Here is a 26,024-nt window from a genome sequence, read left to right on the forward strand (position 1 = left end):
TTTTTTGTGCTTGTCTGTGTCCTGCCAGAAGTACTGATAGTTATCAAAAGTACAGCAGGTGGGTAGAGACTGAGTTTCCTACCATGCTGGGGACACAATATGCTGTAACACGACACACCGTACGACGACAGAGAGCAGACTCATCTGCTGCAGAGAAGCCAAACAACCTAACTGTCCCCCCCCAGGTTTCTACGTGGCAGGTTGGCACTATAAGTCACCGTGTGTGTTTGTCTCTGCAGCAGCGTGGAGGGCTTCGGTTTGGAGGCGGAGGCCAGGATGACAACCTGGCATGTCATGATGCCCACGGAGAACGAGGCTGACGCTGCGCACAGCCACGACGTCAGCGAGGGTGAGACGCTGTTATGTGTGTGTTTCTGTAGGAGTGTGGACAGTGAGTGTGTTTAACCCTGCTGACTGATTACGTGTGTGTGGTGTCGAGATTTTCTTTTCAACCGTCTAAAAATATCCTTTGGTGAGAAAGACACATTTTAGAAGAAGAGAAATATCTCTTTGAAATACACACGTCTGATTCAGTACAGTACTTATTTGAAACAGTCTTTTTCCGTAAATCCATTTCTTGGTCTTGGATGTGTCTGTATCTGTTGGTGAAACCTCTTGTTGGGATTTTCTTCCAATTTTTCTTAATGATTTTTTTCCTTTTCTTACTCATGTTTGAAGGGCTACTTTTCAATTAATTTGTAATTTTAAACAAATCCCCTTATGACATGAGGGGATATTATGTGTGAAACTGTGAATAATTCAGACTCTAACACCATATAATTGTTGCAGAGGTTTAACACTTCTTAAAAGTAATATATTTTAGCATGTTTTGGTGCGCATGTATGTGTTTGTGTGTACGTTAGAGTGCTTTTCACACCTGAGCTTTTCGGTCCGTTTTAACCAAACCCTGGAGCTCTTGATGGTGTGAAAGCTCATTTGAACTCTGGTGCGGATCAAACAACCGAACCAATATGATTTAATGGATGATCATTTTCAAAATCTATAACTTATGATCACCATACCTCGCTCGCTGTCTTGTGTAACCAGGACAACTCATCATGATCTCTCAATCATCAGGACCAGCCTTCTCCTCCAGTACCGTCTCACTCGAAGAATGAAATGCTCGACAACTCGCTGTCCTGTCAGCTGCTCATATTGCTCGCTTTCTTCTAAAATATTTGATTGATAGAAACACTAAATTTGGTGTTGCTCCATTATTTTCTGAGACCAGGAAGTGTCGGCGAGTTTCACTTGGATATTCTGTCCAATAGACGAGCGACCATTTGTTTACACGTGAACGCAAACCAAACCAAATGAATCGCACCAGGTCTACCAAACTATAGGTGTGAAAGAGCCCCTATTCAATGCTTGTGTTGGAACAAGTGTTGGTGTGTGTTTGCATGGAGACTTAAGGTGCATTGTAATGAATATGTCAGGTGTTTTAAAAATGTGCAGCAAATAATAACAGCGCTGAATTTGACAATTTGTTTCTGCAGTGCAATTCATACCGGTCTGATAACTAACTTAATGAGAAACTAAACAGCCACACAACAGCGCTGTATTGTGATGTCATTAAAGCAGACTGACTTGGTAATGTAAAATGATTGTTATCCTCCCTCTGCAGGGCGGCAGCTGCTGCTGAAGGCGGTGAACCGGGTGTGGACGGAGCTGATGCACAGCAAGCGTCAGATGCTTGAGGACATTTTCAAAGTGTCTCTGCCCTGCAACGACAGAGGCCACGTGGACATCGCCACGGCCCGGCCCGCCCTGGAGGAGCCGGCGCTGAAGAGCTGGCAGAACCACCTGGGTGAGGGACACTCACACACACACACTGAGATATAAACCACACAGACCAGAGCTGAACATCGTCTGTGTTGGATTTACGGTTTCCTGTTTTCCCTAGAGGAGTGAGTGTTTGTGGCTTATCCAGGTTTACATAACTAGATCAGCTGTTTGGGAGCTCCTCTTGTTGTTTTGGTAAGGAAATGTTTTAATGTGAAGCCCTGCCAATAGAGCCTAATACTGCTGATGTGAGCTCTCTCCTCCTGGTTCTCTTGCTCACTTCATCAGTGTTTTGCTAATGTAAGCAGAGCGGTGAATTACCACCAGCCTCCTGCCAAAGTTTTGACTCAAGTCTGCTGAATCAGACATTTTGGCAAGTTACCAGATATTGTTAGAAGTTTTCTCTAAATTTGCAAAAATCTGGTCAAGTAATGAAAGAAGTGTTTGTGCAGACAGACAGAAATCTAGGAGACAAATATTGCAAAACCTGTTTGTTTTGTTATCTTTTACTCAGATATTCAGAATAACATTTGCTTTGTTTGGCAGTTTTTACCACAGATGCAATGTTAAGCAAAAACATTCAACATGATACCTTTATTTTGTCAGCATCTTACCTCTGCTTCATCTTGCTTTGAAAGTGAGTGTGACTGTTAAAATGGCTTATTTTTCTTTTTTTCTGCTGTTCAGTCCACGAGAAGAAGTGTATCAGTCGTGGTGAGGCGGTGGCGCCGGCGACCCAGTCCAAACTGTCCAGAGTCAGCAGCGGCTTCGGCCTCTCCAAGCTGACGGGCGTCCGCCGCAACAAGAGGGAGAACAGCCTGAACAAGAACAGCCTGTCAGCACAGGTACACACACTAAAACAGCTGACACTCTGTAGCCGATGCACACAATATATAAAGTATGTGTTAGTCAGCTTTGTTACCATCTTGTATTTCTGATCAACAGGAGACTTTCCAGTGGATGTTCACACACATCGCTGTTGTCCGAGACCTGGTGGCCATGCAGTACAAAGAATATCAGGAGGTAACACACTTCCATCATTACTCTATGGATAGAATTGAAGTTACTATGAGGAACTAGTTATTAAACGGTCTAAATTTAATGGTGATGCCTCTATATGACCTACATAAGCAAACTAAACCATCAGCGAGATGATCGAAATCATGCAGGTTCACCAGAAACTCCATCAGCTCAGACTCCGGCAGCGACCAGCCCACTGCGGACAGACCCAGATCTGACTTTGCTGCCGCCTCCAACCTGCAGTCGGAGCTCTGGCAGGAGGTGGAGCGCACTGCTCCTGGCAGCAGCGGCTCGTCCTCTGGCCAGGAGCAGAGCTTCGCCTGCTGGGAACCGACACCACGCTGCTGAAGGCCCAGGCCATATTGCTTTGCCTGCTTAAGGGAAGGGATCCCCGAGAGAACTAGAATCAGGGCTGAGCGGGGCAGACTGTCAGACCCTGCTGCAGTAAAAAGAGAGGTTTCCTAAAGGGATTCTGGTGCTATGAAACACTACAGCTTTTGTCCACAGGGACCGCCAAGATCAACACACAATGAAAGTTCCTCGTAGTTACTTTAAGCAGATATAACTTTTTTAATGTTGTAAAGGGTGCATTTTCATAGGCTGGTGTAGCAGTTGTGACTGCATGTATAATTTATAGCAACATATTTAAATTCACTCACACCTCATCCCTCCCTGCATCTCCCAGCGGCAGCAGAACGCCCTCAAGTACGTGACGGAGGAGTGGGCGTCCATCGAATACGAGCTGCTGCGTGAACGGGGCCTCTGGGGCCCGCCCATCGGTTCCCACCTGGACAAGTTTGTGCTGGAGATGACGGAGGGGCCGTGCCGGATGAGGAAGAAGATGGTCCGCAATGACATGTTCTACATCCACTACCCATACATCCCTGAGATGGAGCCAAACACCAACTGTGCAACGGTATGTTCAGCTTTAAATCTGGATTAATACGTTCCCATGATCCTCTACAGCAGTTTGAGCTCACATGAGGGGACTCCTAGTAGATATGTCCTTCAGGAAGGACATTGTCAAGAAGTGTTGTAGTAACAGACGTAATAGCAGAAGAGAAAAGTTGAAATGAAACTATTAAATCAAAGTAAAGGACGATATGTGAAGTAATGGATATGCTGGCACAAACACCTGTATTTAAAATACTTATTAGCCTTGACTGCAAATATTATATCCCACAAATTCATATTTTAGAGATGATTTCCTCCATAACGTTCACCAATCCTCTGCAGAGTAGTGAACTTGTGAGAATATCTGTCCTGAAATAGAGCTGCTCTTGGACGGGCTCGTCGGTGTCATGCGAGGAAGCGACACCAACAGCCGGTGGCTCACTTTTCCTGGCACCGCCAAGACACATTTAGCTTTGTTTGCTCGACAAATAATCCCTCCTCTCTGTTCGCCGACGGGTGCCTCTCTTCACTCCACAGTGATTTATCATTGGTCAGGAGGAAGATACAAAGAGATAGCTCACATTCACAGATATGTCCTTTTAGGTTTGTATTAATGTCAGCCTTCTTAAAACACAATTCATCATCTAATTTTTACATGTTGGGCATGATTTTATTCAGAGAAATTCCCGACTTCCGATCTAAATGCATCCCAGTGCATCTGCGCAGCCATGTTGCCGTGACGTCAGGTTTGTTTATGTTGGCGAACTTGGGCTAGATAAATCTTGATGACCGTTTCATTGCACTTTTCCGTGTCAGAGGTCGTTTTTTTCCGAGTACAATTGATTGCAGCAAATGTCCTTATGACCCTTGATTGATCACATAATACAGTACTTGCTCTGTAGAATTGAATGCAACAGCCATGACTTCATGAGACTCTTCACAACCCTTCTGGGGAGAAATTCCTGGCTCATAAATCGACCCAGTATAATTAACTCCAAAAGTCCCCAAGGCTTAATCATGATACATCATTAAAACATGCTCAGGGACAAAGTCAGACACTTGTGCCTTGCAGCTGAATACCACTACTAGGCATTTGCTTGCCTTTCAGCTCAGCAGTTGTGTCTTTCCTGCCTTGCTCAAAGTGTCAATGGCAGTAGCTGTTGAAAGAGATTACCAAAAAAAAGAAAAATATATATGGAAATATGGTAAATTCATAATAATGGTACCAGATGGCATTGCCCCTGGCCTTTGCAGTGTTAATCTCTACTGCACAGACTTTACCAATAAGTCAACAGGGTTTTCAACTGACATTTAAACATCCTCCTCCTCCTCCTCCTCCTCCTCCTCCTCCTCCTCCTCCTCCCTCTTTTTACATCCTCCAGTTCTGTTCTCCCCCTCTGGTGCCCCTGGTACCCTCAGCTCTGGCTGGGGTCCTTTACCGAAACCAGGTACCTTCCTGAAGTCCATAGGATGAAATAATGTAGCTCCCGTTGCTGCCTGGTGTGACTGCATGATAGAATGAGCATCCTATTAATGAGGAAGCTGCTGTTGCAGTGCTCTCTATGAGTTGACAGTTCGTTTTTTTCTGCAACCGTGCAGTAAAAAATTTGACTTGCTGTGGAGTTGACGCTGGCGTTCCTGTTTAAAACTCACCCTGTGTTACGTGTGCTCGCAGGTTGAAAGGTGTTTGTTGATTTGCCACATTCAAGGAACGGGAAATTTCTATGTTTATATTCATTTGCATGTGAACATGTTTATGTTCTGTTGACCCAGGACTTATACTTTGCTGTGACTTCAAAGTTGTTTTCCATCCATTCTCTTAAAATACACTAGAAAATAAAATGCATAAAGTGTGAAAATGCATCGTGGCTACTGTACGATAGAAAATGATCTTCTACATGCGCACCGAGTTATTACTGTTACTCACATATGTGAAAGTCACATTATATGAGAACGAACATCCTTGTGATAAAACTAACCCTGAGTGACATTTTGTAATTTATTTTGCATGTAAATGATTACACATCATCCCAGATCCTTCTGCTTTTAAATCAATACAACGTCCCTCAGTCAAAACTAAATATTATAATTTAACTTTGAAGGACCTGATTCTGATGTTCTGTGCAGCTGTATTTATTACAGAAATCCCCCTTCATGCATTTATTTGGGAATTTGCAATAATACACAGCCAAACCATTCTTGAATATCATTATTAGGGCTGCGTATTGGCAAGAATCTGGCGATATGATACGTATCATGATACGGGGGTTACGATTCAAAATATTGTGATATATTGTGATTTTTTTTAAATCGAATTTTAGGAAAACTGTCAAAGTATAAAGAACACACCACCATATGAGTAAAATAAGTTATTCTCTTGGTAAACAAATTAAGTAAATAAAAAGAATGTAAGTGTTTTTTTTTTTACCTATTAACTAAAAATTGTGTTTTTGAGAATCATATATCGCGATACTCAAGCGTATCGATATTTTCCTACACTCCTAATTATTATAATCTTAAACTTATACCAACTTTCCCAAGACAAAGATGTTTTCCTCATAGTGATGGAGTCTGTTTTCCACCCCCTCCTCCAGAAGCCTCAACGTTACCGGCGAGCCATCAGCTACGACAGTAAGGAGTACTACGTTCGTTTGCTGTCTGGGAACCCCGGCATGTACCAGCACTCTGTGGAGCACAACACCGAGGGAGAGACCACGCAGCATGAGCCCGAGCACGGAGAGGACACCATCGCCAGAGTCAAAGGTGCACAGACGAGACTTTCTTGTAACTCAGAAAACCTTGTTGCTCCACCTGAACGCCCTCTAACGTGCTGCTGTGCTGTTGCTCTCTAGGTCTGGTGAAGGCTCCTCTGAAGAGGTCCCGGTCCACGGCGGACGGGGCAGACGAGGACAGTCAGGACCAGCTTCAGGAGCAGCTGTTGGAGTCAGGAGGTCCAGAGGAGGAGCAGAGGACCGACAACACGTCTCTGCTGCGCCTCCTGGAGGAGGGAGAGAAGGTCAGACCGTCTGGACAATTAAATCACAATGTTTCCAACTCGAATTTCATACTTGCTAGAGTACCAGCACGGGAGCAAAGCAACGTACTGCTGTGGACGGGGGCAACAGCAAAACGGATTTTAGACACCTAAAAAAATCCATATCAGTTTAAGTGTACGCTATATTTAGAGTATTTTCACCACTTTACCTTGCTGTCAGACAGCCCTTTCCGACAGGAAACTGAAGCCGTTATCTATGCTGTCTTCAAAGCCACCAGACTTCCTAGACAAAAACAGCAATTTTACCCTGCAAAAAAAAGGGAGTTGCTGGTCTATCGCTGCCTCGATCTGTTAGTTTGTTTGTGATATTGTGACCAGCAACTCCCGTGTTCTGAGAGGTAAAATTACTGTTTTTGTCAAAGGAGTCTGGTGGCTTTGAAGAGAGCATAGATAACAGCCGTCTACTGTAGGAAATACACTGACTATGGATAAATACCTCATACAACCCCATTTCAAAACATCCAAACTATCCCTTTAACTTAAATTTCTGGGTCACGCCCTCCTACATTGTCTTATTCACAGAAAAGTAACTGTGGCACACCAGCCTTTTAATCAAGCACTGCTGTAGTCTTCCATGTCAACACCGTTCCATTTCACCAGCAGTTACTGAGTAAGAGGAAAGCCTCTCATTTATTCGGCATTCACAGATTTTTGCCTGGAGGAATTTAAGCCGTTGACTTTTTATTAGAAAACTGCTTTCTCTAAACTTTAGGTAATTAACGCTCTGTTGTTTCTTCCCTTCACTGCTCCAGATTCAGCACATGTACCGCTGTGCCAGGGTTCAGGGTCTGGACACCAGCGAGGGTCTGCTGCTGTTTGGTAAAGAGCACTTCTACGTCATCGACGGCTACACCATGACCGTGTCCAGGGAGATCAGGGACATCGACACGCTGCCCCCCAAGTAGGTCCCACGCTTCTGTATCTGTCACTTCACACATCACGGTCTGAACACCTGTAGGAGAATCACGACTTCACACCAGGGCTGCATCGTTAATCCTGAAGCTGACACAGTTACTGTACTCTCCTTCCCTGAATAAAGATGACATCATTCCTCCGGACGCTGCAGTGGGAGTTTCTGCTGCTGGAGTGATGTAATGCTGCTGATAGAGCATGCGTTGTGAAAGTCAGCAGAGATATGACATATTTATCTTTTTTTAGGGAACTTGCTTTGTCTGCTCCTTTGAGACACGACGTGAAAACAACCAACAGATGCTGCTTTGGTTTCATTGTGTTTCCCCTTCAAGTGTTTTACCCTCTCATTAGCCTCCACACGGCCCTATACACTCAAAACAAGGTGTCTTACAGGGCTGAAATGAAGATTCAATTAGCTTATCGGTCAATTAAGAAAAAAAACGAATGATGAGATTTTATATTATTTTGGATATTTCATATATTAAATGAATAAATTATTGAAATAATTACAGCAGTGCTTTATATTAAAAGTTAATAGTTAAAGGCTCCATATTGTAAAAAGTGATATGTCTTTTTTTTATTAGAAAGCAGGTTTAAGTGCTATATAAATACTGTGAAAGTATCGACACACAGCCCGTATTCAGAAACTGTGTCTTTAAATGAGCCGTCAGGATTTCTGTAAATTTGCGATGTCACAACTATATAATATAATATATAGACCATTTCACAGTTTTAAATGTAAATATTCCAAATGTGTCCTGGTTTTATTTCTGGTTGCAGTGTATGTGAATGACATCAGCTGACAGGAAGTAAACAAGGACCCAGGCTGTTGCCTAGCAACGAAATTCCATTGCAATTCTGTTGAAATGCGCTAAAACGGAGCGTTTCAGACAGACATTAAATACAGGCATATTAAGGCAGACTGTATGAGGAAAATAATGTCGTTTTTTTAACATTACAGCATATAAACATGTTCTAGTAGAAACACAATATACAAGTATGAACCTGAAAATGAGCATGATATGGGATCTGCTGCAGCTCTGTAATCTCTTGATGCATTTGCAGAAAGGCTGAGGATAGATACAGGTGCTTTATGGGTAAAATGTAATATAGTTGATAAAGTGCATCACTGTGTGTCGTCTGTGTCCAGTTTGCAGGAGGCCATCATCCCCAGAGGAGCGAGACAAGGACAGAGCCTACTGAAGAGAACCTGCAGCATCTTCGCCTACGAGGACATCAAGGAAGTGCACAAGAGACGCTACCTGCTGCAGGTCAGCATGCACATACTACACTTGGTTACACACACACATGCTGCAGGACCAATACACACGATATTAGACATTTATATTGAGTAGCTTAACATGTCTAGTGTTTTAACTCACCACCTTGTGTTGATTATGTCGTCACCTTTCAGCCCATGGCAGTGGAGGTCTTCTCTGCAGACGGGAGAAACTACTTGTTAGCCTTCGGGAAAGGAGTCCGCAACAAAGTTTACCAAAGGTACTGAATACAAGTACAAACACAGAGCTCGCACTGCATGCTGCTGAGCTGCCTCTGCTGCTTTAAGAATACTTAAAGGCACAATGAGTAGGATTTTGACGGTTGTGCTTTGTGCGCTTGGAGTTTCGCCTTGCTATATTTGCATTTTTTTCTGCGCTGTGTCCGACATTTTCATAGCTTCACGACACGATCTGGCACCTGGTCGCTACTTTCTTTATAGAGGTTGACGCCAAGAAACGTCCCGAACAGCAAAATATGACAAGCAAAGGGTTGCAGGGTCTCTGCAGATACATTGTTTTTTAGGAAAATCCTACTCATTGTGACTTTAAAATAACTTTTGATAAAAAAGCTTTTGTTCTCTTTTCAACCAGCAGAAATGACAAGCGATGATTTAGTACTATTATTTACTTCAGAGATACTGCAGTTCTACATTATAAAATACCATTCAGCACTGATTCAGGATTCAGGGTATTTGCGGACGAGGGATTTTACAAAGATAACTGCTGTGTGATATTGAAATTAAATCTTCTGAGAATAGATTGTAAGCCTCTCATAAAGCATCATGTCACAACAATATTTCTTCTTTTAGTACATCACTGTAATACCAGTCATTTAATCAGGTTACACTGGTTTAAGTGTAACATAAAGAAATTCTTGTGAAGATCTGGACTTAAGGAGACAAGCAGAGAGGTGGGGTGGGAGGATGGGTGGGGTATCAAAATAATATACATTTTAATGTCCAATATGTGCTGCAAACAGATGTATGGTGGGTTAAATAAGTCAAATGTAACTGTATGTTTGTTGTTTAATATATTTCTTATTAATTCCCTGCAGGTTCTTGGCGGTGGTGCCTTCACTGGCTGACAGCTCCGAGTCGGTTTCAGGCCAGAGGCCCAACACCAGCGTGGAACAAGGGTAACGAAACACCTCCTTAATGTTTCATTCAGCACAAACATAACATTTTTAATTCCACTGGTTCTCTGGGGAATGTTTGACCTTTTCTGCAGGTTGTGAGATGATTTATGAAATCTGCGGATACATATTCATATTTATTAACTTGTTTTTAATCTTTGTGTTAAATGTATTTTCCTAAATAATGGATATGGGTCTCTGTAGTAATTCATCAAATGAAAAGGAAAGAAAAAGACCTTCCTACATATATCACATGCAGCAATTGCTTTGCAACTAAATACTTTTCACTGCCTGCATGCTGAAAAACAGCAAAGTACTGAACTAAACATCCTCTCTGTTCTGTTGTTTGTCAGATCCGGGCTCCTCAGTACGCTGGTTGGTGAAAAGTCAGTGACTCAGAGATGGGAGGTAAGAACCTGGACTCACTGGTCTTCAGTTTAACAACACAAATATAGAAGCGTCACACTATTATAAGCCTCACTGATGTGTTTATCGTCTCGTTTTCCAGCGAGGAGAGATCAGTAATTTCCAGTACCTAATGCATCTGAACACGCTGGCGGGACGGTCCTACAACGACCTGATGCAGTACCCCGTCTTCCCCTGGATCCTGGCCGACTTCGACTCAGAGGTAAACAACAAAAATTAACATTGTTAACCACAAGAAAAGCAGCTTCCCGTTCCCTCATTAATCCTGTTTTTGGTAACGTTGTTAACCAGGAACTGGACCTGAACAACCCCAAGACGTTCCGTAACCTCGCCAAGCCGATGGGCGCCCAGACTGACGACAGACTGACGCAGTACAAGAAGAGGTACAAGGACTGGGAAGACCCCAACGGTGAGATGATTCAACAGACTGCATTTAACAGGAGGGAGTCAGGGAGATCACTTTCATTTATATTATTTCAAGTTAAATTGACACGGAGTAAAGACTTGAAGAAAAAGATTCAGCTACTATTGCCATATTTTGGGAGGAATGATAATATTCAAGTTGTGCATGTGTGTCTCACATGAAGTCTTGTCTTTGGGGGTCTTTTCTAAGTGAATGTGTTGTTTTCTGTCCCACCAGGCGAAACCCCAGCGTACCACTACGGCACCCACTACTCCTCAGCCATGATCGTAGCCTCGTATCTGGTCCGGATGGAGCCCTTCACACAGACGTTTCTCAGACTTCAGGTTTGATCTCAACTCTCTTACATGTAGACTACTCACGGTCAAGACATTTTCTGAAATGTCATACGACCCAGAGGGTGTATTTTAGACTGCAAAATGTGAAAGTTGTTCTGACTTTAAGCACAGTTACAGAGTTTAATAAATGGTTTATTTAATAATATAATACCAGTTTTACTTCTGATGATGAATAGTTGTTTTCAGTCCAACACAGAGGGAAATGGAACAAAATGAACCTCCTCTGCCACAAGTTGTGTTTCCTCTGCTTTTGGTAGATTTTAAGTACTAATGGAAAATATGATCATCCTTTTATCACCTACAAAAAAACTATTATTTGACATTAGTAAGTTAACATAAAAGCCTAGACGACAAACCGACAAACACTCTCAAGTGTGTGGACCTAATGTCTGTGTGTGTGTGTGTGTGTGTGATTACCAGGGAGGTCACTTTGACCTGGCTGACAGGATGTTCCACAGTGTGCGTGAAGCCTGGCTCTCCGCCTCCAAACACAACATGGCCGACGTCAAGGAGCTCATCCCCGAGTTCTTCTATCTGCCCGAGTTCTTGCTCAACGCCAACAACTTCGACCTGGGTCAGTATCGGGAAGCGTGGACGTTAACGGCTCTTGAAAGCACGAGTCAAACTGACCGTGATAACTGAGTGCATGAATATTAATGTTCTGTCTGTTGTTTGACGTCCCAGGTGCCAAGCAGAACGGCACCAAGCTGGGTGACGTCATCCTGCCACCTTGGGCCAAGGGCGACCCGCGGGAGTTCATCAGAGTCCACAGAGATGTAGGAAATGAACCCACTTGTGTGACAGTTTAGTTTAGTTGAGTTTCAGTGAGCACACGTTAACTTCTGTTCGTCTACAGGCGTTGGAGTGCGACTACGTGTCGGCCCACCTCCACGAGTGGATCGACCTGATATTCGGCTACAAGCAGCAGGGACCGCCGGCCGTGGAGGCGGTCAACGTCTTCCACCACCTATTCTACGAGGGTCAGGTGGACATCTACAACATCAACGACCCGCTCAAAGAGACGGCCACCATCGGCTTCATCAACAACTTTGGACAAATCCCCAAACAGGTCGGATACCGGCTCATGATGAAGACACTGCTGCTGTACCGCTGCTACTGATGCTAATATCATGAAACTACTACTTCAGGCTAGATTAAAGGGATAGTTTGTATATATAGTACAGGGGTCTGCAACCTGCGGCTTTAGCCCCTCTCCAGTGGCTCCCTGTGGATTTTTAAAAATGGAAATGAATAACTGTTCTTTGTTTACATTTTTATTTATCATTGTTGTAGGCCTATGGTACGACGGTACGACGGAGTATAAGGGCCACATTGAGGGGAAAAAAAGAAATCTGAGATTTCGAGAATAAAGTCATAATATTATGAGAATAAAGTCATAGGTTTACGCGAAAAACGTTGTAATATTATGAAAGTAAAGTCAGAAGTTTAAGAGAAAAAAAGTCGTAATATTATAAAGTAGTAATTTTACATGTTATTTTCTTTTTTTCTCGTAAAATTATGACTTCATTCTGAAAATATCAGATTTTTTTTACCTCAATGTGGCCAATACTCCGTAATACATTTTATTATATAACATTCATATTTTAATACTTTCTGTTTTTCCATCCATCCACCAATTAGTGTTTATTGAGTAATTATCAGTACAGTCTCACAGGCTGCTAGCTTCACTGTAGTCTTTTAATCTTGCTAGAGTACAACAAGACATATAAAGTGTGATTGGTTGCTGGACAAACGTGCAGAAACATCCGTATCCCTCATAACAGATTGAAAGATTCATCAGCCACAAAACGAGAATGTATTAGCATGTGGCCAATGGTCGATGTTAAAGTCCTTTTCTTTACTCACTGACTGTTGATGTGTGTGTGTGTGTGTGTGTGTGTGTGTGTGTGTGTTTCAGCTGTTTAAGAAGCCCCATCCTCCTAAACGGGTTCGCAGTAAAGCCAACGGTGACGTAGCGAGCATTCCTCCGAGCTCCAACAGCGACAAGATCTTCTTCCATCATCTGGACAACCTCAGACCTTCTCTAGCACCGGTCAAAGGTCCATGAACACACATACACACTCACAAAAGGGCCACACTGTGTCCATCATACTGTGCAGAACCAACTCCCTTCCTTTAGACTCAGCACTCACATATGTCTTTGTGATACCCGTTGTCTAGAGCTGAAGGAGCCTGTGGGACAGATCGTGTGCACCGACAAGGGAATAGTTGCTGTGGAGCTAAACAAAGTCCTGGTTCCCCCCACCTGGAGCAAGACCTTCGCCTGGGGCTACGCCGACCTCAGCTGCCGCCTGGCGAACTACGAATCTGACAAGGTAACAGCAACAGTTGTTATAACAGAGATTTACAACTCCTCTGCTCAAGCATGCTCTTTTAATCCTCATTCTATACGTACCGTATTGATGATTTGATTATATAAAATATTTATGTTAACTTCCTCTTTCAGAGTTACTAGTAATGAAACAGTTCAGTCTAGATTTTAAGAGACTACTACTGAATTGAAACATGGCCTACTGTATGTTTCCTGCTTATTTAACCTTGAAGTTGACATGAGTGTGAAAGGTAATTAAAGACAATGTTTCCCCCTACTGGTGCTTGAATAAAAATGCACTTTTTGCATTTTACTGGTCCCTCAATTTCTTCAGCAGCAGCCATTACACAAGTCTCTACTGCAGTTCCTCTGATATAGTGCATTAATTACCATATTCACCACATTTGTAAATCTTCTCAGGGCTTTCAAAAGCTTTATAAGGTGGTAGCCAGCTGGGTGTTGATCAGGGTGAAAGTGTTGGTTGATATAGACAATGAATGATGCCCCAAACAGCCGGAATGAACCAATCCTCCACTTCTGCGACCAATCTTTAATCTTAATTACAGCTGCAACTAATGATTATTTTTAATCTAATTGATTAGTTGTTTGATCTTTAAAATGGTGAAAGCCCAAGATGACGTCCTCAAATGCCTTGTTATTCAGTTTACTGTCATAGAGGAGTAAAAGAAACCAGAAAATATTCACTTTTAAGAAGCTGGAATCAGAGAATTTAGACTTTTGTTTTCTTAAAAAATGACTCAAACCGATTATCGGTTAATAGTTGGCGATTAATTTAACAGTTGACAACTAATCAATTTATCGTTGGAGGTCTAATCTGAGTCTTGGATCTTGTTTCAGGCTTTGGTGGTGTACGAGTGTCTGTCAGAGTGGGGTCAGATCCTCTGTGCCATATGTCCGAACCTGAAGCTGGTCATCACCGGCAACACCAGCACCGCCATCTGTGTGTGGGAGACGGGAACCTCCAAGGAGAGGGCCAAGTCGCTGACGCTCAAACAGGTAAAAACACAAACAAGACCTGATACAAGGTCCTGGAGCGGTTAGTGTAAATGGTTGAGTCCATCTAATGTCTTCGCTGTTTCATCGTAGGCGTTACTGGGCCACACGGACGCCGTAACATGTCTGACGGCGTCGTCGGCGTACCACATTGTTGTCAGCGGCTCGCGGGATCGAACCTGCATCATCTGGGACCTCAACAAGCTCTCCTTCGTCACGCAGCTCAGGGGACACCGGGCGCCCGTCTCTGCTCTGTGCATCAATGAACTGACGGTGAGCTTCTCCTCTGTCACTGTAGGAGTAACATCACATGTACTTTTGCTCCTTTTACAGTAAATATGAGCTAACATAATGTGTGTGTGTGCGTGTGTGTGTGTGTGTGTGTGTGTGTGTGTGTGTAGGGAGACATTGTGTCGTGTGCAGGCACGTACATCCACGTGTGGAGCATCAACGGCAGTCCCATCGCCAGCGCCAACACCTTCACGGGGCGCAGCCAGCAGATCCTGTGCTGCTGCGTGTCGGAGATGAACGAGTGGGACACGCAGAACGTCATCGTCACCGGACACTCGGACGGCGTCGTCAGGGTAACCATGCCCACTTTAATCTTACTGACAGCTATCATACTGATGGTGGTATCTGTTGCAGACAGAAGTATTCACTTGTTAGGCTTTTGTCCAACTTTGTGCCGATGCATGATAGGTCTTCTTAAAAACAAGAATATAACAAGTAAGAGTTATGAATAGCACTGCAGAATATTTGTTGTTGTCCCTATTCCTGCAAAGTCAAAGAGAAAATCGGACTACATCCGCTATGGGGGAGCTAAACTTAACTTCTACTCTTTTTAGCTTTCACCGCTTTCACAAGCCAACATTTAGTCCATTTACATTTTTAATTTTTTTAACCAAAACAACTGGTACGAAACCACTTACGAGAGGTGGACTCTGACTCTTTCCAAGTGAACTGTGGGGCCGTTAGATCTCAGTGAGAACATAATCCGAACCAATTGCAGAAAGGAATTTGTTGAGATGGACACAAGTAAACAACAGGTTAACATGAGTGGGAGAAAACTGACTTGGACTTCTGCAGAAGTCCAATGTTTGCTTTGACATCCGGGCTGAAGAGAACATACAGAATATGCTGAATAAAGTCCACACAAATAGTGACGTTTATTGGAGATAAACTGGAGGAGAAGGGATTTGTGTGTGCGGTAGATCAGTGACGAGTCAAAGTGGAAAAACTTTTGCCCTGCTCCTTCGTACAGGACTTTCAGCCAATTTTTTTTTTTTTTTTTATTATTTCCGCTTAACTTGTGCACTGTGAAACTGAACCAGACTGAATAGAAAACAAACCAAAAGTATCAATTTTCTCTGATTTGGACTAACCAAACTGGTGAAAGAGCCCTTGGTTTAACTAAACCATGCTTAACCTGTACACTAAACCTGTCTTTAAATATTTCTTTGTAGTTTTGGAGAATGGAGTTCCTCCAAGTCCCAGAAACCCCTGCTCCAGAGCCGGTAGAGCCAGATGTGCCTGAATGCTGTGTTGAGGAGAAGATCGGTGAGTCCTGATGGGAAAAATAAATAACAAATGATTAGTAGCTGCTGCACCAAATGATGGCTGGACTGAGATTTTTGTCTCAGTGATACAGTGACACATCCACAAACATAAGATACCTTGTTGGTACACCTTTCTTTGCCTGCTTATGTTTTATTTCTGTAAGTACAAGTGAGCACAATAAATTGACGATGGAAATTGAAGTTACTAATTCTCTCCGTGTCTCAGAGGGTGGCGAGCCTCACAACGGCGAGGAGGACAGCAGCGAGTCGGATGGAGAAGAGCCCAGTCTGAGCCAGGAGCCCAAAGCGCCGCGCAACCCGTCAACTGGTGGAGGCAGCCAACCGGGCAGCGCCGTCCACAGACCCAGAGGTACTCAACCAGCAGCTCCTCTCCTCAACAGTTCTCACTCTTTAGCTGGTTTTACCTAAACAAACGCTGCTCTGGGACACAGATATCAGCAGCACTTTTGTCTTTCAAAACTAAATTAGTGTCTTGTATTTCCCATTTATTTTGTTTACTGAGGATGTAGACTTCCTTTTACCCGACATGAACCTCACGTTCACATTCCTGACATTAAAATCTCTTTAAGGTCCTTCAGCCCGAACGGGAGCCTCATGGTCGATGGACAGCAGCTCTGACGACTCTCACCGCTGGTCAGACACCCTCAGCATTGACGAGAAGGACGGCTTCGTGTTCGTCAACTACTCTGAGGGCCAAACGAAGGTCCCTCATGCTCATCCTCATCCTCATCCTCACCCTCATCCTCACCCTCATCCTCATCCTCATCCTCACCCTCATCCTCATCCTCATCCTCATCCTCATCCTCATCCTCATCCTCATCCTCATCCTCATCCTCACCCTCACCCGGCTCACCCAGGCCAGGGCTCAGCGCCGCAGCCTCTTCAGCCCTCCGCATTGGACGCACGGACGTACAACCAGCTCAGGGCCGGTGGGTGTCCAGAGATTATTACAAATGTTGTTTATCAGCTCTTGATCCTGTTAAGAAAACATGACAGAGGAACGGGGTTCATCAGGGGTTCTTCTCAAAACAAATCTCTCAGTAGTACTCTCTGCTGATCTGATGACAGCGTGTTGGTCGCAGTGTTAAAGTGTTTATTTTTGTTTGTTCGCAGGCTACAGATGGGAGCGCCAGCTGGTCTTCCGGAGCAAACTCACCATGCACACGGCGTTTGATCGCAAGGACAACGCTCAGCCAGCCGAGATCACATCCCTCGCCATCTCCAAGTAAGAGAGCCGAGTGTCCCGCACCAAACTGACCAAGATTAATCCTTTATTTTTGTAAAGTTTAATATTCGTTTGATTCTTCAGGAGAGCTTCTTCTACAAACTGTATTTTCTTTTAAACAAATGGAAGATTGGAAGATATTGTACATACTATCAAACACAAGCCACAATTCGAATCTAGTCAAAGCAGATATTTTAGAAAAGACGTCCTTGCTGAATTCTTCTCCTCCCTCTCCCGTCCTCTCTTCAGGGACCACAGTAAGATCCTGGTGGGCGACGGTCGCGGTCGGGTGTTCAGCTGGTCGGTGAGCGACCAGCCGGGCCGTTCGGCGGCCGACCACTGGGTGAAGGACGAGGTGGTCGACAGCTGCTCCGGCTGCTCGGTTCGCTTCTCCCTCACCGAGCGACGCCACCACTGCAGGAACTGCGGGCAGCTCTTCTGCCAAAAGTAAGTCAAGTACTGTTCAAACATTTCAAAATGACTATCATGGGCTGTATATGCTCATTCACACTGGCTTTGGAAAGTAGATTGTAAATGCAAATGAGAGACTTTATTTTTAGGTTTTTAATACATTTGCGAAAGTCTCTAAAACATGTTCTTCTTGCTTTGTCATTACGGTTATTGTGAGGAAACATCAAAAGTTGATTTACTTAATTTGAATACGTATATATTTACATTTATACACTTCTACATTTATATTATAAGTGTGATCAAATTTAAAGGGGTCCAAAGGACTGCATATATTTGCATTCTCCTTCCATTTTTGGCTGGACTGCAGTAAATTGGGGGCCAGCCCTATGCGCGCTGCAGCGTTATCTCGGGGCACCGGCGCCGCTCTCGCATTTCAGAGCGCCTGCTGTGCGTCTACATTGACAACCATGAATTTGAGGGCGCAAAAACTGACATCCACGTTCGCTTCTTGATTGGATCTTATCAGTCATGACGGGTCCTTCTCTGATTTGTCACACTCCTATCACGTGAACCTTTTTCAGAAGAAAACACAACATCTGTTGCCTCATACTCGTGTGTTACTTTCAGTAACAGCTCCACCTCGTCGTCGGTCCGAGCAAAGAAATCTCTGGTCTTACTTTTCACCATTGCTGTTATCCTTCGTCATATTGTCTGCAACTAAACAACCAACCGCGGTGCTTCCTGTTTACACCAGCCCTAAAACGCTCATCTGGAGAGATCGTATTAGTAGCGTATTAGTGTGGATATAGCCTTAGATTCTTACTTTTTATGTCTCTGTGTTTCTCCCGTTAGTTACCCGTATTTCCAGCTTACCATTTTCTAAATATTCCACCTGGTCTCTTGTTGTTCTGCAGGTGCAGTCGCTTCCAGTCGGAGATCAAACGGCTGAAGATCTCGTCACCGGTGCGAGTTTGTCAGAACTGTTACTACAACCTTCAACACGAGCGAAGCGCCGAGGACGGCTGCAGAAACTGAGCTCCTCCTCCACCTCCACCTGGAAGAAACACCTCCTCCTGCTGAGGACTCCAACCTGAGCTGAGGAGCATTTCATTCCTCCAACTGCCTCGTTGTTCCCTGAACACCTCCCGCTCTCCCTCCATAAACCCTCCACCCCCTTTATCCTCTCGTACGTCCAGTAACCACATGTACTGTAACACACTGACAGACTGCAACAGGAGGGAATGTCGGCCGCCTCAGCGAAGGAGGAGAAAAAAACTCAATCACCACTTTTACCACCTGCACTCACCTGGAGGAGAGAAAAAAAAGCAAAAAGCACCCTCGATGCGGCACGCTTGAATCAATCACCCGCCATTTTTGCTTTGAGATCAAGAACAGGGAAACCTCCTTTCCTCTTTCACCGCAAGACAAACTTGTTAATATTGTAAATATTTACCATGGCCTTTTTAACTCAACGAGGATCAAACACAGAACAAAAGATAAGGTCAATGAGAAAAAACAACTTGCCTGTAACATAGCGTTGTGACTAACCACTCCTGGCTTTAAAAAAAACAAAACGATTGTGTGTAGTCTGCGTCACGAGTCACGGCGAGTCCAGAGGAAGGGATATGAATGTCAATAATTAATGTCTGTGGGTTGACTTTACTAGTTGGTCTAGTTATGCAAAATGATTTTCTTTTTTAATTTCATTTGTTGTTTACAAAGTTTTATTTTGTGAGTGTTGCCCACAGCGTCAAGCCATCACCATCACACAGAGATTTATTATCTGATTTGTTTCTTCCGCCAAATTGTTTTTGATATATCAATTATGATGATTTTTTTAATCGATTATGTCCTTTATATGAATTCCCATTTGGAGGATTTTTGTTGTTGTTGCTGCTGTCTGAAGACTGGACACGTTATCATTTCAGATTTTATTTTTAAAACCATATCACTCCGTTGTGTTTTCCTATTTTTTGTCTAGAGAGAGAAAACATAAAGAGTTCATCTTTGATAAACTATGAATTAGGTAAAAAGTAACGCACACTCGTAATTAATGTCGCTTTTCCGTCGTGTCTCTTTCATGTATTTTAGTTACTGTAAAGCGTCAAAGCGGCTTTTTGAATGCACACAAAAAAGGGACTCTTAGTGTATATTGTGGTTTTTATTCTCTTGTTGGTTTCTACTCTTACAGACTTTCACTCTGACCCTGTGGCATTATTACAGCACATGTGGCACTCCGCACACTTTATCCTCAGTCCTTAGAGAAGACGTTAAACTGCAGCAGCAGCAGCCGCCTTTCAGAGAAAGAGATTATTAGAGACGTGGGAGAAGATGTAAATAATTATTTCAACCATTAATTCACATATTATGAAATTCCCCAACAGTCCAAACAGGACAACATCTCAGCTCAGATTTTCTAAATATCTTTTGTCTAAAAAGTTAAATACGTTGAGACAGTCAGACTGAACTGATGTTTTACCTTTTTTTTTTTTTTTTTTGGTACAAATGCAGGAAAGCGTCCGTAGATTTAGAGTGAGCATTGTAGCATTAAATCCACATCATGATTTCCTATTTCAACAATAATGTATCCTGTTTTATATGCATAATTAATAATTATATATTAATAATAATCAAGGATGCCAAGGAAACAATTAAATAACATCCATAAATAAATCCATAATTTAAGCAAGTTTAAGATGAAATTACTTGAATTCAGCATGGAGTTAGTTCAGTTATCCTGAGATGGATTTAGTTGATTGAAGGTTTTGATAAGATGACTTTGTTTTTTTTTTAGGGGGTCAATATTAGTTCAGAGATATCAACCTATGTGGATAAATCTATGAAGTTTAATTTGTGCCAAAAATCTGATTTTGTACATTCGTCAAAGTTCACTGTTTCTCGTTTGTTAAGGCTTTTGTTGTGAGATTGTCTGATTATCATCCCTGCTGTTTTGTCACTAACTGACCACGTAAGGTGGTCATGCACATACAAAGTCGTGGTAGGCAGGTGCTGGACCAATAGACGGCAATGAAAAATGTACACACTGTAGCTCCCTTAGGTGCAATTTATTGGCACATCTTAAAGTAGTGCCATTTTTTTCAGACAAATCTGAAGAAGAGCATCTGCTTGAAAAGTCACTACTTTAAGATGTGCCAATAAAGTGTCACTGACTGTCCATTTTAGAGTCGCAATCTTTGCATTTTGTGTGAAAGTGCTTGTAACAAAAATAACAGTTCTAAAAAATATATTGAAATGCAAATTAATCGAAAAAAATGATCGTGTAAAACCTTAAGAAATGTTCAAATTCTAGCACAAATGTAACCTCATAGATCCGACACTGTTTATGTTAAACAACAGGCGAAACAACAGTAAAAATCTACAGCAAAAAAATCATTTAAACAGTAAAATATTCAGTAAGATCTAACATTTTGGCACAGATTGACCTCCGTACAAGGCTGCCATGTTGACACGTTAATATCAGAGGGGATTCATATGTTTTTCTAACAGAAAATGTACATTGTCATGGATATAAGTTCATAATTTATCACCATAAAGCACGTTTTATTCTGCTGGACGCTGCTGCTGCTGCTGGGTTTAATAGTCGGACATTAAGAAAGTGTTTTTGTTTTTATGTAAAGTCTGTACATGGTGTTTTCGTTGCCCTCTTCTCTCTTCATACATGTTTGTTTTGTTCGTGGTTCTGTGGGCAACAACGTTGCATTCAAGTGCTGCTTTTTCTTTCTTTCCCAGAGAAAACTGTTTTCTTTTTGTCTCCCACTACTCCTCCTCACAGAGTCTCAAACATGTACAAAAAAGAAAGAAAACACTTTAATATTCACCCCCCCCACGATGTTAAAATAATAATATGCACTCTTGTTATTGTCCTTATATCATTCTGCATTTACGTACTGTAAATTAGTGCAATCATGCCATCTCGCTGAAGTCAGCTTCTATCAATCATGAGTTCGTTTGCACCTTCACCTGTACAAAAACAAAAGTCGAGAGGAATCACAGGTTTTTATTGAATGCAGTTTGTCATTTTAACAGAAAGGTGCATTTCACAGCGGATAAATGAACTGTACAAAGTATTTATGCAATTATAACTGGTTTTAGATTTTTTTTTTTTAATGATTATTGCGATTTCAGCAAGTTTTGTTACTTGTTGCATGTCTATTAACACAGCTGACTTTCTGTGTCAGTGCATTGTACATGTTCTCGGCATTATATTTTGTTCTTTTTGTCTTTTTTGTTTGGAGGCATTGTCTGATGAGTTCGACCGAGCGACAGGTTTGTGTACAGAGCCGGAGATCGTGTCCCCAACTCTGGGTGGACTTTTGTACTCTTTATGGGGAAAAAAACAATTAAGGACTAATGAAGAAGAAGAAGAAAAAAAAAGAGAAACTCTTGGATTATTTTGGTGGTCTCGTATTAGACTGCATTACTACAGTATCTGGTGTGCAATCTGTGATAGCTGAATGTTCCTTGTATATTTGTGTTCACTACATCCTCCAAGAGCAGAAACAGTAGAGTAACCTCCCCCCCCCAACCCCTTTACAGAGACAAAATGTTACAATAACGCAATAGATCTGGTACTTATTCTTTTAATTTCATTTCAATAAATAATTGCTGTTTACCACCAAAGAACAGACTCAATTCTTTCATTTTGTTGTCACAATACCCAAAAAACAAAAACAAAACGATAAATCCCTTGTACTTTAACGTGCACTCTTTTATTACCGTTATTTAGCCAAGCAGGACTGTTTTTCCCACCAGCTGCTTACAGCTAACGTTAACTAGCTCTCCCCCTGCTGATTTGAACATGGATTTGTTGTTCACAATGTAGTATTATCAAGGAAATTTTCTATTGTCCCCGGGACAACGGGACGCCATTGGCCCTGATCCTCGTACTGTAGAAAAAAAGTACTATCATAATTTTAGAGTTTTGGCATCGACTTTTTTTGGACATTTTTCTGACTTTTTTCAGACATTTTTCTGACTTTTTCTGACTTTTTTCGGATATTTTTCTGACTTTTTTCAGACTATTTGGGAAATTTTTCTGATATTTTTCAGACTTTTTTCAGGCTTTTTTTGGACATTTTTCAGACATTTTTCAGACTTTTTTCGGACATTTCTCTGACTTTTTTTGGACATTTTTTCAGATCTTATTTTTCGAACATTTTTTTAGATCTTTTTTTTCGGACATTTTTTCAGACATTTTTCAGATCTTTTTTTTCAGTCTTCCTTTTCGGACATTTTTTCAGAGATTTTTCAGATCTTTTTTTCCAGATCGTTTTTTCCAGACTTTTTTTCAGACTTTTTAATTCAGACTTTTTTTTCAGAGATTTTTCAGGAATTTTTTTTGTCTGACATTTTCCAGAGATTTTTTTTCAGACATTTTTCAGATCTTTTTTTTCGGATATTTTTTTAGATCTTTCTTTTTCGGACATTTTTTAAAAAAAAATTTCAGACTTTTTAATTCAGACTTTTTTTCCAGAGATTTATCAGAAAAAAATTTTCAGAAATTGTTTTCGGACATTTTTCAGATCTTTTTTTCAGACTTTTTTCAAATCTTTTTTTTTTCAGACTTTTTTTGTCCGACATTTTTCAGATATTTTTTTTCAGACTTTTTTTGTCCGACATTTTTCAGATATTTTTTTTCAGACTTTTTTTCAGACTTTTTTTGTCCGACATTTTTCAGATATTTTTTTTCAGACTTTTTTTGTCCGACATTTTTCAGATATTTTTTTTCAGACTTTTTTTGTCCGACATTTTTCAGATATTTTTTTTCAGACTTTTTTTTCGGAAGTTTTCAGACTTTGTTTTCAGACATTTTTCAGATATTTTTTTCAGACTTTTTTTAGATCTTTCTTTTTTGGACATTTTTTCAGACTTTTTTTTTCGGACATTTTTCAGATCTTTTTTGTCCGACATTTTTCAGATATTTTTTTTCAGACTTTTTTATCAGACTTTTTTCAGATATTTTTTTTCAGACTTTTTTTTCAGACTGTTTTTCAGTCTTTTTTTCAGACATTTTAATTCAGACTTTTTTTTCAGAGATTTTTCAGAAATTGTTTTTCGGACATTTCTTTAGATCTTTCTTTTTTGGACATTTTTTCAGAAATTTTTTTCGGACATTTTTCAGATATTTTTTTTCAGACTTTTTTCAGATATTTTTTTTCAGACTTTTTTCAGATTTTTTTTTCAGACTTTTTTATCAGACTTTTTTCAGATTTTTTTTTTCAGACTTTTTAATTCAGACTTTCTTTTCAGAGATTTTTCAGAAAAAAATTTTCGGACATTTTTTTAGATCTTTCTTTTTTGGAAATTTTTTCAGAAATTTTTGTCCGACATTTTTCAGATCTTTTTTTTCAGACTTTTTTTTCGGACATTTTTTCAGACTTTTTTTCAGACTTTTTAATTCAGACTTTTTTTTTCAGAGATTTTTCAGAAATTTTTTTTGTCTGACATTTTCCAGATCTTTTTTTTCTGGACATTTTTTCAGAAATTTTTTTCGGACATTTTTCAGATCTTTTTTTCAGACTTTTTTCAGATCTTTTTTGTCTGACATTTTCCAGATCTTTTTTTTCTGGACATTTTTTCAGACTTTTTTTCAGACTTTTTAATTCGGACTTTTTTTTCAGAGATTTTTCAGAAATTTTTTTTGTCTGACATTTTTCAGATCTTTTTTTCAGACTTTTTTCAGATATTTTTTTTCAGACATTTTTCAGATATTTTTTTTCAGACTTTTTTTGTCCGACATTTTTCAGATAATGTCCGACATTTACGGACATTTTTTAGATCTTTCTTTTTTGGACATTTTTTCAGAAATTTTTGTCCGACATTTTTCAGATATTTTTTTTCAGACATTTTTCAGATATTTTTTTTCAGACTTTTTTTCAGACTTTTTAATTCAGACTTTCTTTTCAGAGATTCTTCAGAAAAAAAATTTCAGACATTTTTTTAGATCTTACTTTTTTGGACATTTTTTCAGAAATTTTTTTCAGACATTTTTCAGATATTTTTTTTCAGACATTTTTCAGATATTTTTTTTCAGACTTTTTTTTCATATATTTTTTTTCAGACTTTTTTTAGATCTTTCTTTTTCGGACAATTTTTCAGACATTTTTTTCTGACATTTTTCAGATATTTTTTTTCAGAAATTTTTTTACGGACATTTTTTTAGATCTTTCTTTTTTGGACATTTTTTCAGAAATTTTTTCCGACATTTTTCAGATATTTTTTTTCAGACATTTTTCAGATATTTTTTTTCAGACTTTTTTATCAGACTTTTTTCAGATATTTTTTTTCAGACTTTTTTTAGATCTTTCTTTTTTGGACATTTTTTCAGAAATTTTTGTCCGACATTTTTCAGACTTTGTTTTTAGACATTTTTCAGATATTTTTTTTCAGACTTTTTTTTCTGATATTTTTTCGGACTTTTTTTTCAGACATTTTTCAGATCTTTTTTTCAGACTTTTTTTCGGACATTTTTTCAGACTTTTTTTCAGACTTTTTAATTCAGACTTTTTTTTCAGAGATTTTTCAGAAATTTTTTTTGTCTGACATTTTCCAGATCTTTTTTTTCTGGACATTTTTTCAGAAATTTTTTTCGGACATTTTTCAGATCTTTTTTTCAGACTTTTTTCAGATCTTTTTTGTCTGACATTTTCCAGATCTTTTTTTTCTGGACATTTTTTCAGACTTTTTTTCAGACTTTTTAATTCAGACTTTTTTTTCAGAGATTTTTCAGAAATTTTTTTTGTCTGACATTTTTCAGATCTTTTTTTCAGACTTTTTTCAGATATTTTTTTTCAGACATTTTTCAGATATTTTTTTTCAGACTTTTTTTGTCCGACATTTTTCAGATAATGTCCGACATTTACGGACATTTTTTAGATCTTTCTTTTTTGGACATTTTTTCAGAAATTTTTGTCCGACATTTTTCAGATATTTTTTTTCAGACATTTTTCAGATATTTTTTTTCAGACTTTTTAATTCAGACTTTCTTTTCAGAGATTCTTCAGAAAAAAAATTTCGGACATTTTTTTAGATCTTACTTTTTTGGACATTTTTTCAGAAATTTTTTTCAGACATTTTTCAGATATTTTTTTTCAGACATTTTTCAGATATTTTTTTTCAGACTTTTTTTTCAGATATTTTTTTTCAGACTTTTTTAGATCTTTCTTTTTCGGACAATTTTTCAGA

The 26,024-nt window shown here is 40.4% G+C and overlaps 1 protein-coding gene across 7 annotated transcripts in view; it reads left to right on the top strand.

Annotated features, from left to right (window-relative positions):
- The window catches only part of wdfy3 (WD repeat and FYVE domain containing 3), a 117,961-nt gene extending 95,501 nt beyond the window's left edge, over positions 1-22,460 (top strand). For all 7 annotated transcript variants that reach the window (XM_074639447.1, XM_074639441.1, XM_074639443.1 and 4 more), the window contains 29 exons: positions 240-349; positions 1,625-1,807; positions 2,470-2,627; positions 2,728-2,805; positions 3,488-3,718; positions 6,291-6,459; positions 6,549-6,712; positions 7,504-7,652; positions 8,814-8,934; positions 9,078-9,163; positions 9,998-10,078; positions 10,429-10,483; positions 10,584-10,703; positions 10,793-10,910; positions 11,142-11,248; positions 11,681-11,834; positions 11,945-12,036; positions 12,117-12,329; positions 13,179-13,320; positions 13,442-13,596; positions 14,451-14,609; positions 14,700-14,879; positions 15,008-15,190; positions 16,070-16,163; positions 16,389-16,532; positions 16,753-17,112; positions 17,297-17,408; positions 17,658-17,855; positions 18,734-22,460. In XM_074639447.1, the coding sequence (XP_074495548.1) occupies positions 240-349; positions 1,625-1,807; positions 2,470-2,627; positions 2,728-2,805; positions 3,488-3,718; positions 6,291-6,459; positions 6,549-6,712; positions 7,504-7,652; positions 8,814-8,934; positions 9,078-9,163; positions 9,998-10,078; positions 10,429-10,483; positions 10,584-10,703; positions 10,793-10,910; positions 11,142-11,248; positions 11,681-11,834; positions 11,945-12,036; positions 12,117-12,329; positions 13,179-13,320; positions 13,442-13,596; positions 14,451-14,609; positions 14,700-14,879; positions 15,008-15,190; positions 16,070-16,163; positions 16,389-16,532; positions 16,753-17,112; positions 17,297-17,408; positions 17,658-17,855; positions 18,734-18,854 (4,237 nt within the window). In that variant the 3' untranslated portion in view covers positions 18,855-22,460. The remainder of the gene's footprint in view (positions 1-239; positions 350-1,624; positions 1,808-2,469; positions 2,628-2,727; positions 2,806-3,487; positions 3,719-6,290; positions 6,460-6,548; positions 6,713-7,503; positions 7,653-8,813; positions 8,935-9,077; positions 9,164-9,997; positions 10,079-10,428; positions 10,484-10,583; positions 10,704-10,792; positions 10,911-11,141; positions 11,249-11,680; positions 11,835-11,944; positions 12,037-12,116; positions 12,330-13,178; positions 13,321-13,441; positions 13,597-14,450; positions 14,610-14,699; positions 14,880-15,007; positions 15,191-16,069; positions 16,164-16,388; positions 16,533-16,752; positions 17,113-17,296; positions 17,409-17,657; positions 17,856-18,733) is intronic.
- The last annotated feature ends 3,564 nt before the right edge of the window (positions 22,461-26,024 follow it).

This window comes from Sebastes fasciatus, chromosome 6, assembly GCF_043250625.1.
Source record: "Sebastes fasciatus isolate fSebFas1 chromosome 6, fSebFas1.pri, whole genome shotgun sequence".
Classification (NCBI taxonomy): Eukaryota; Metazoa; Chordata; class Actinopteri; order Perciformes; family Sebastidae; genus Sebastes; species Sebastes fasciatus.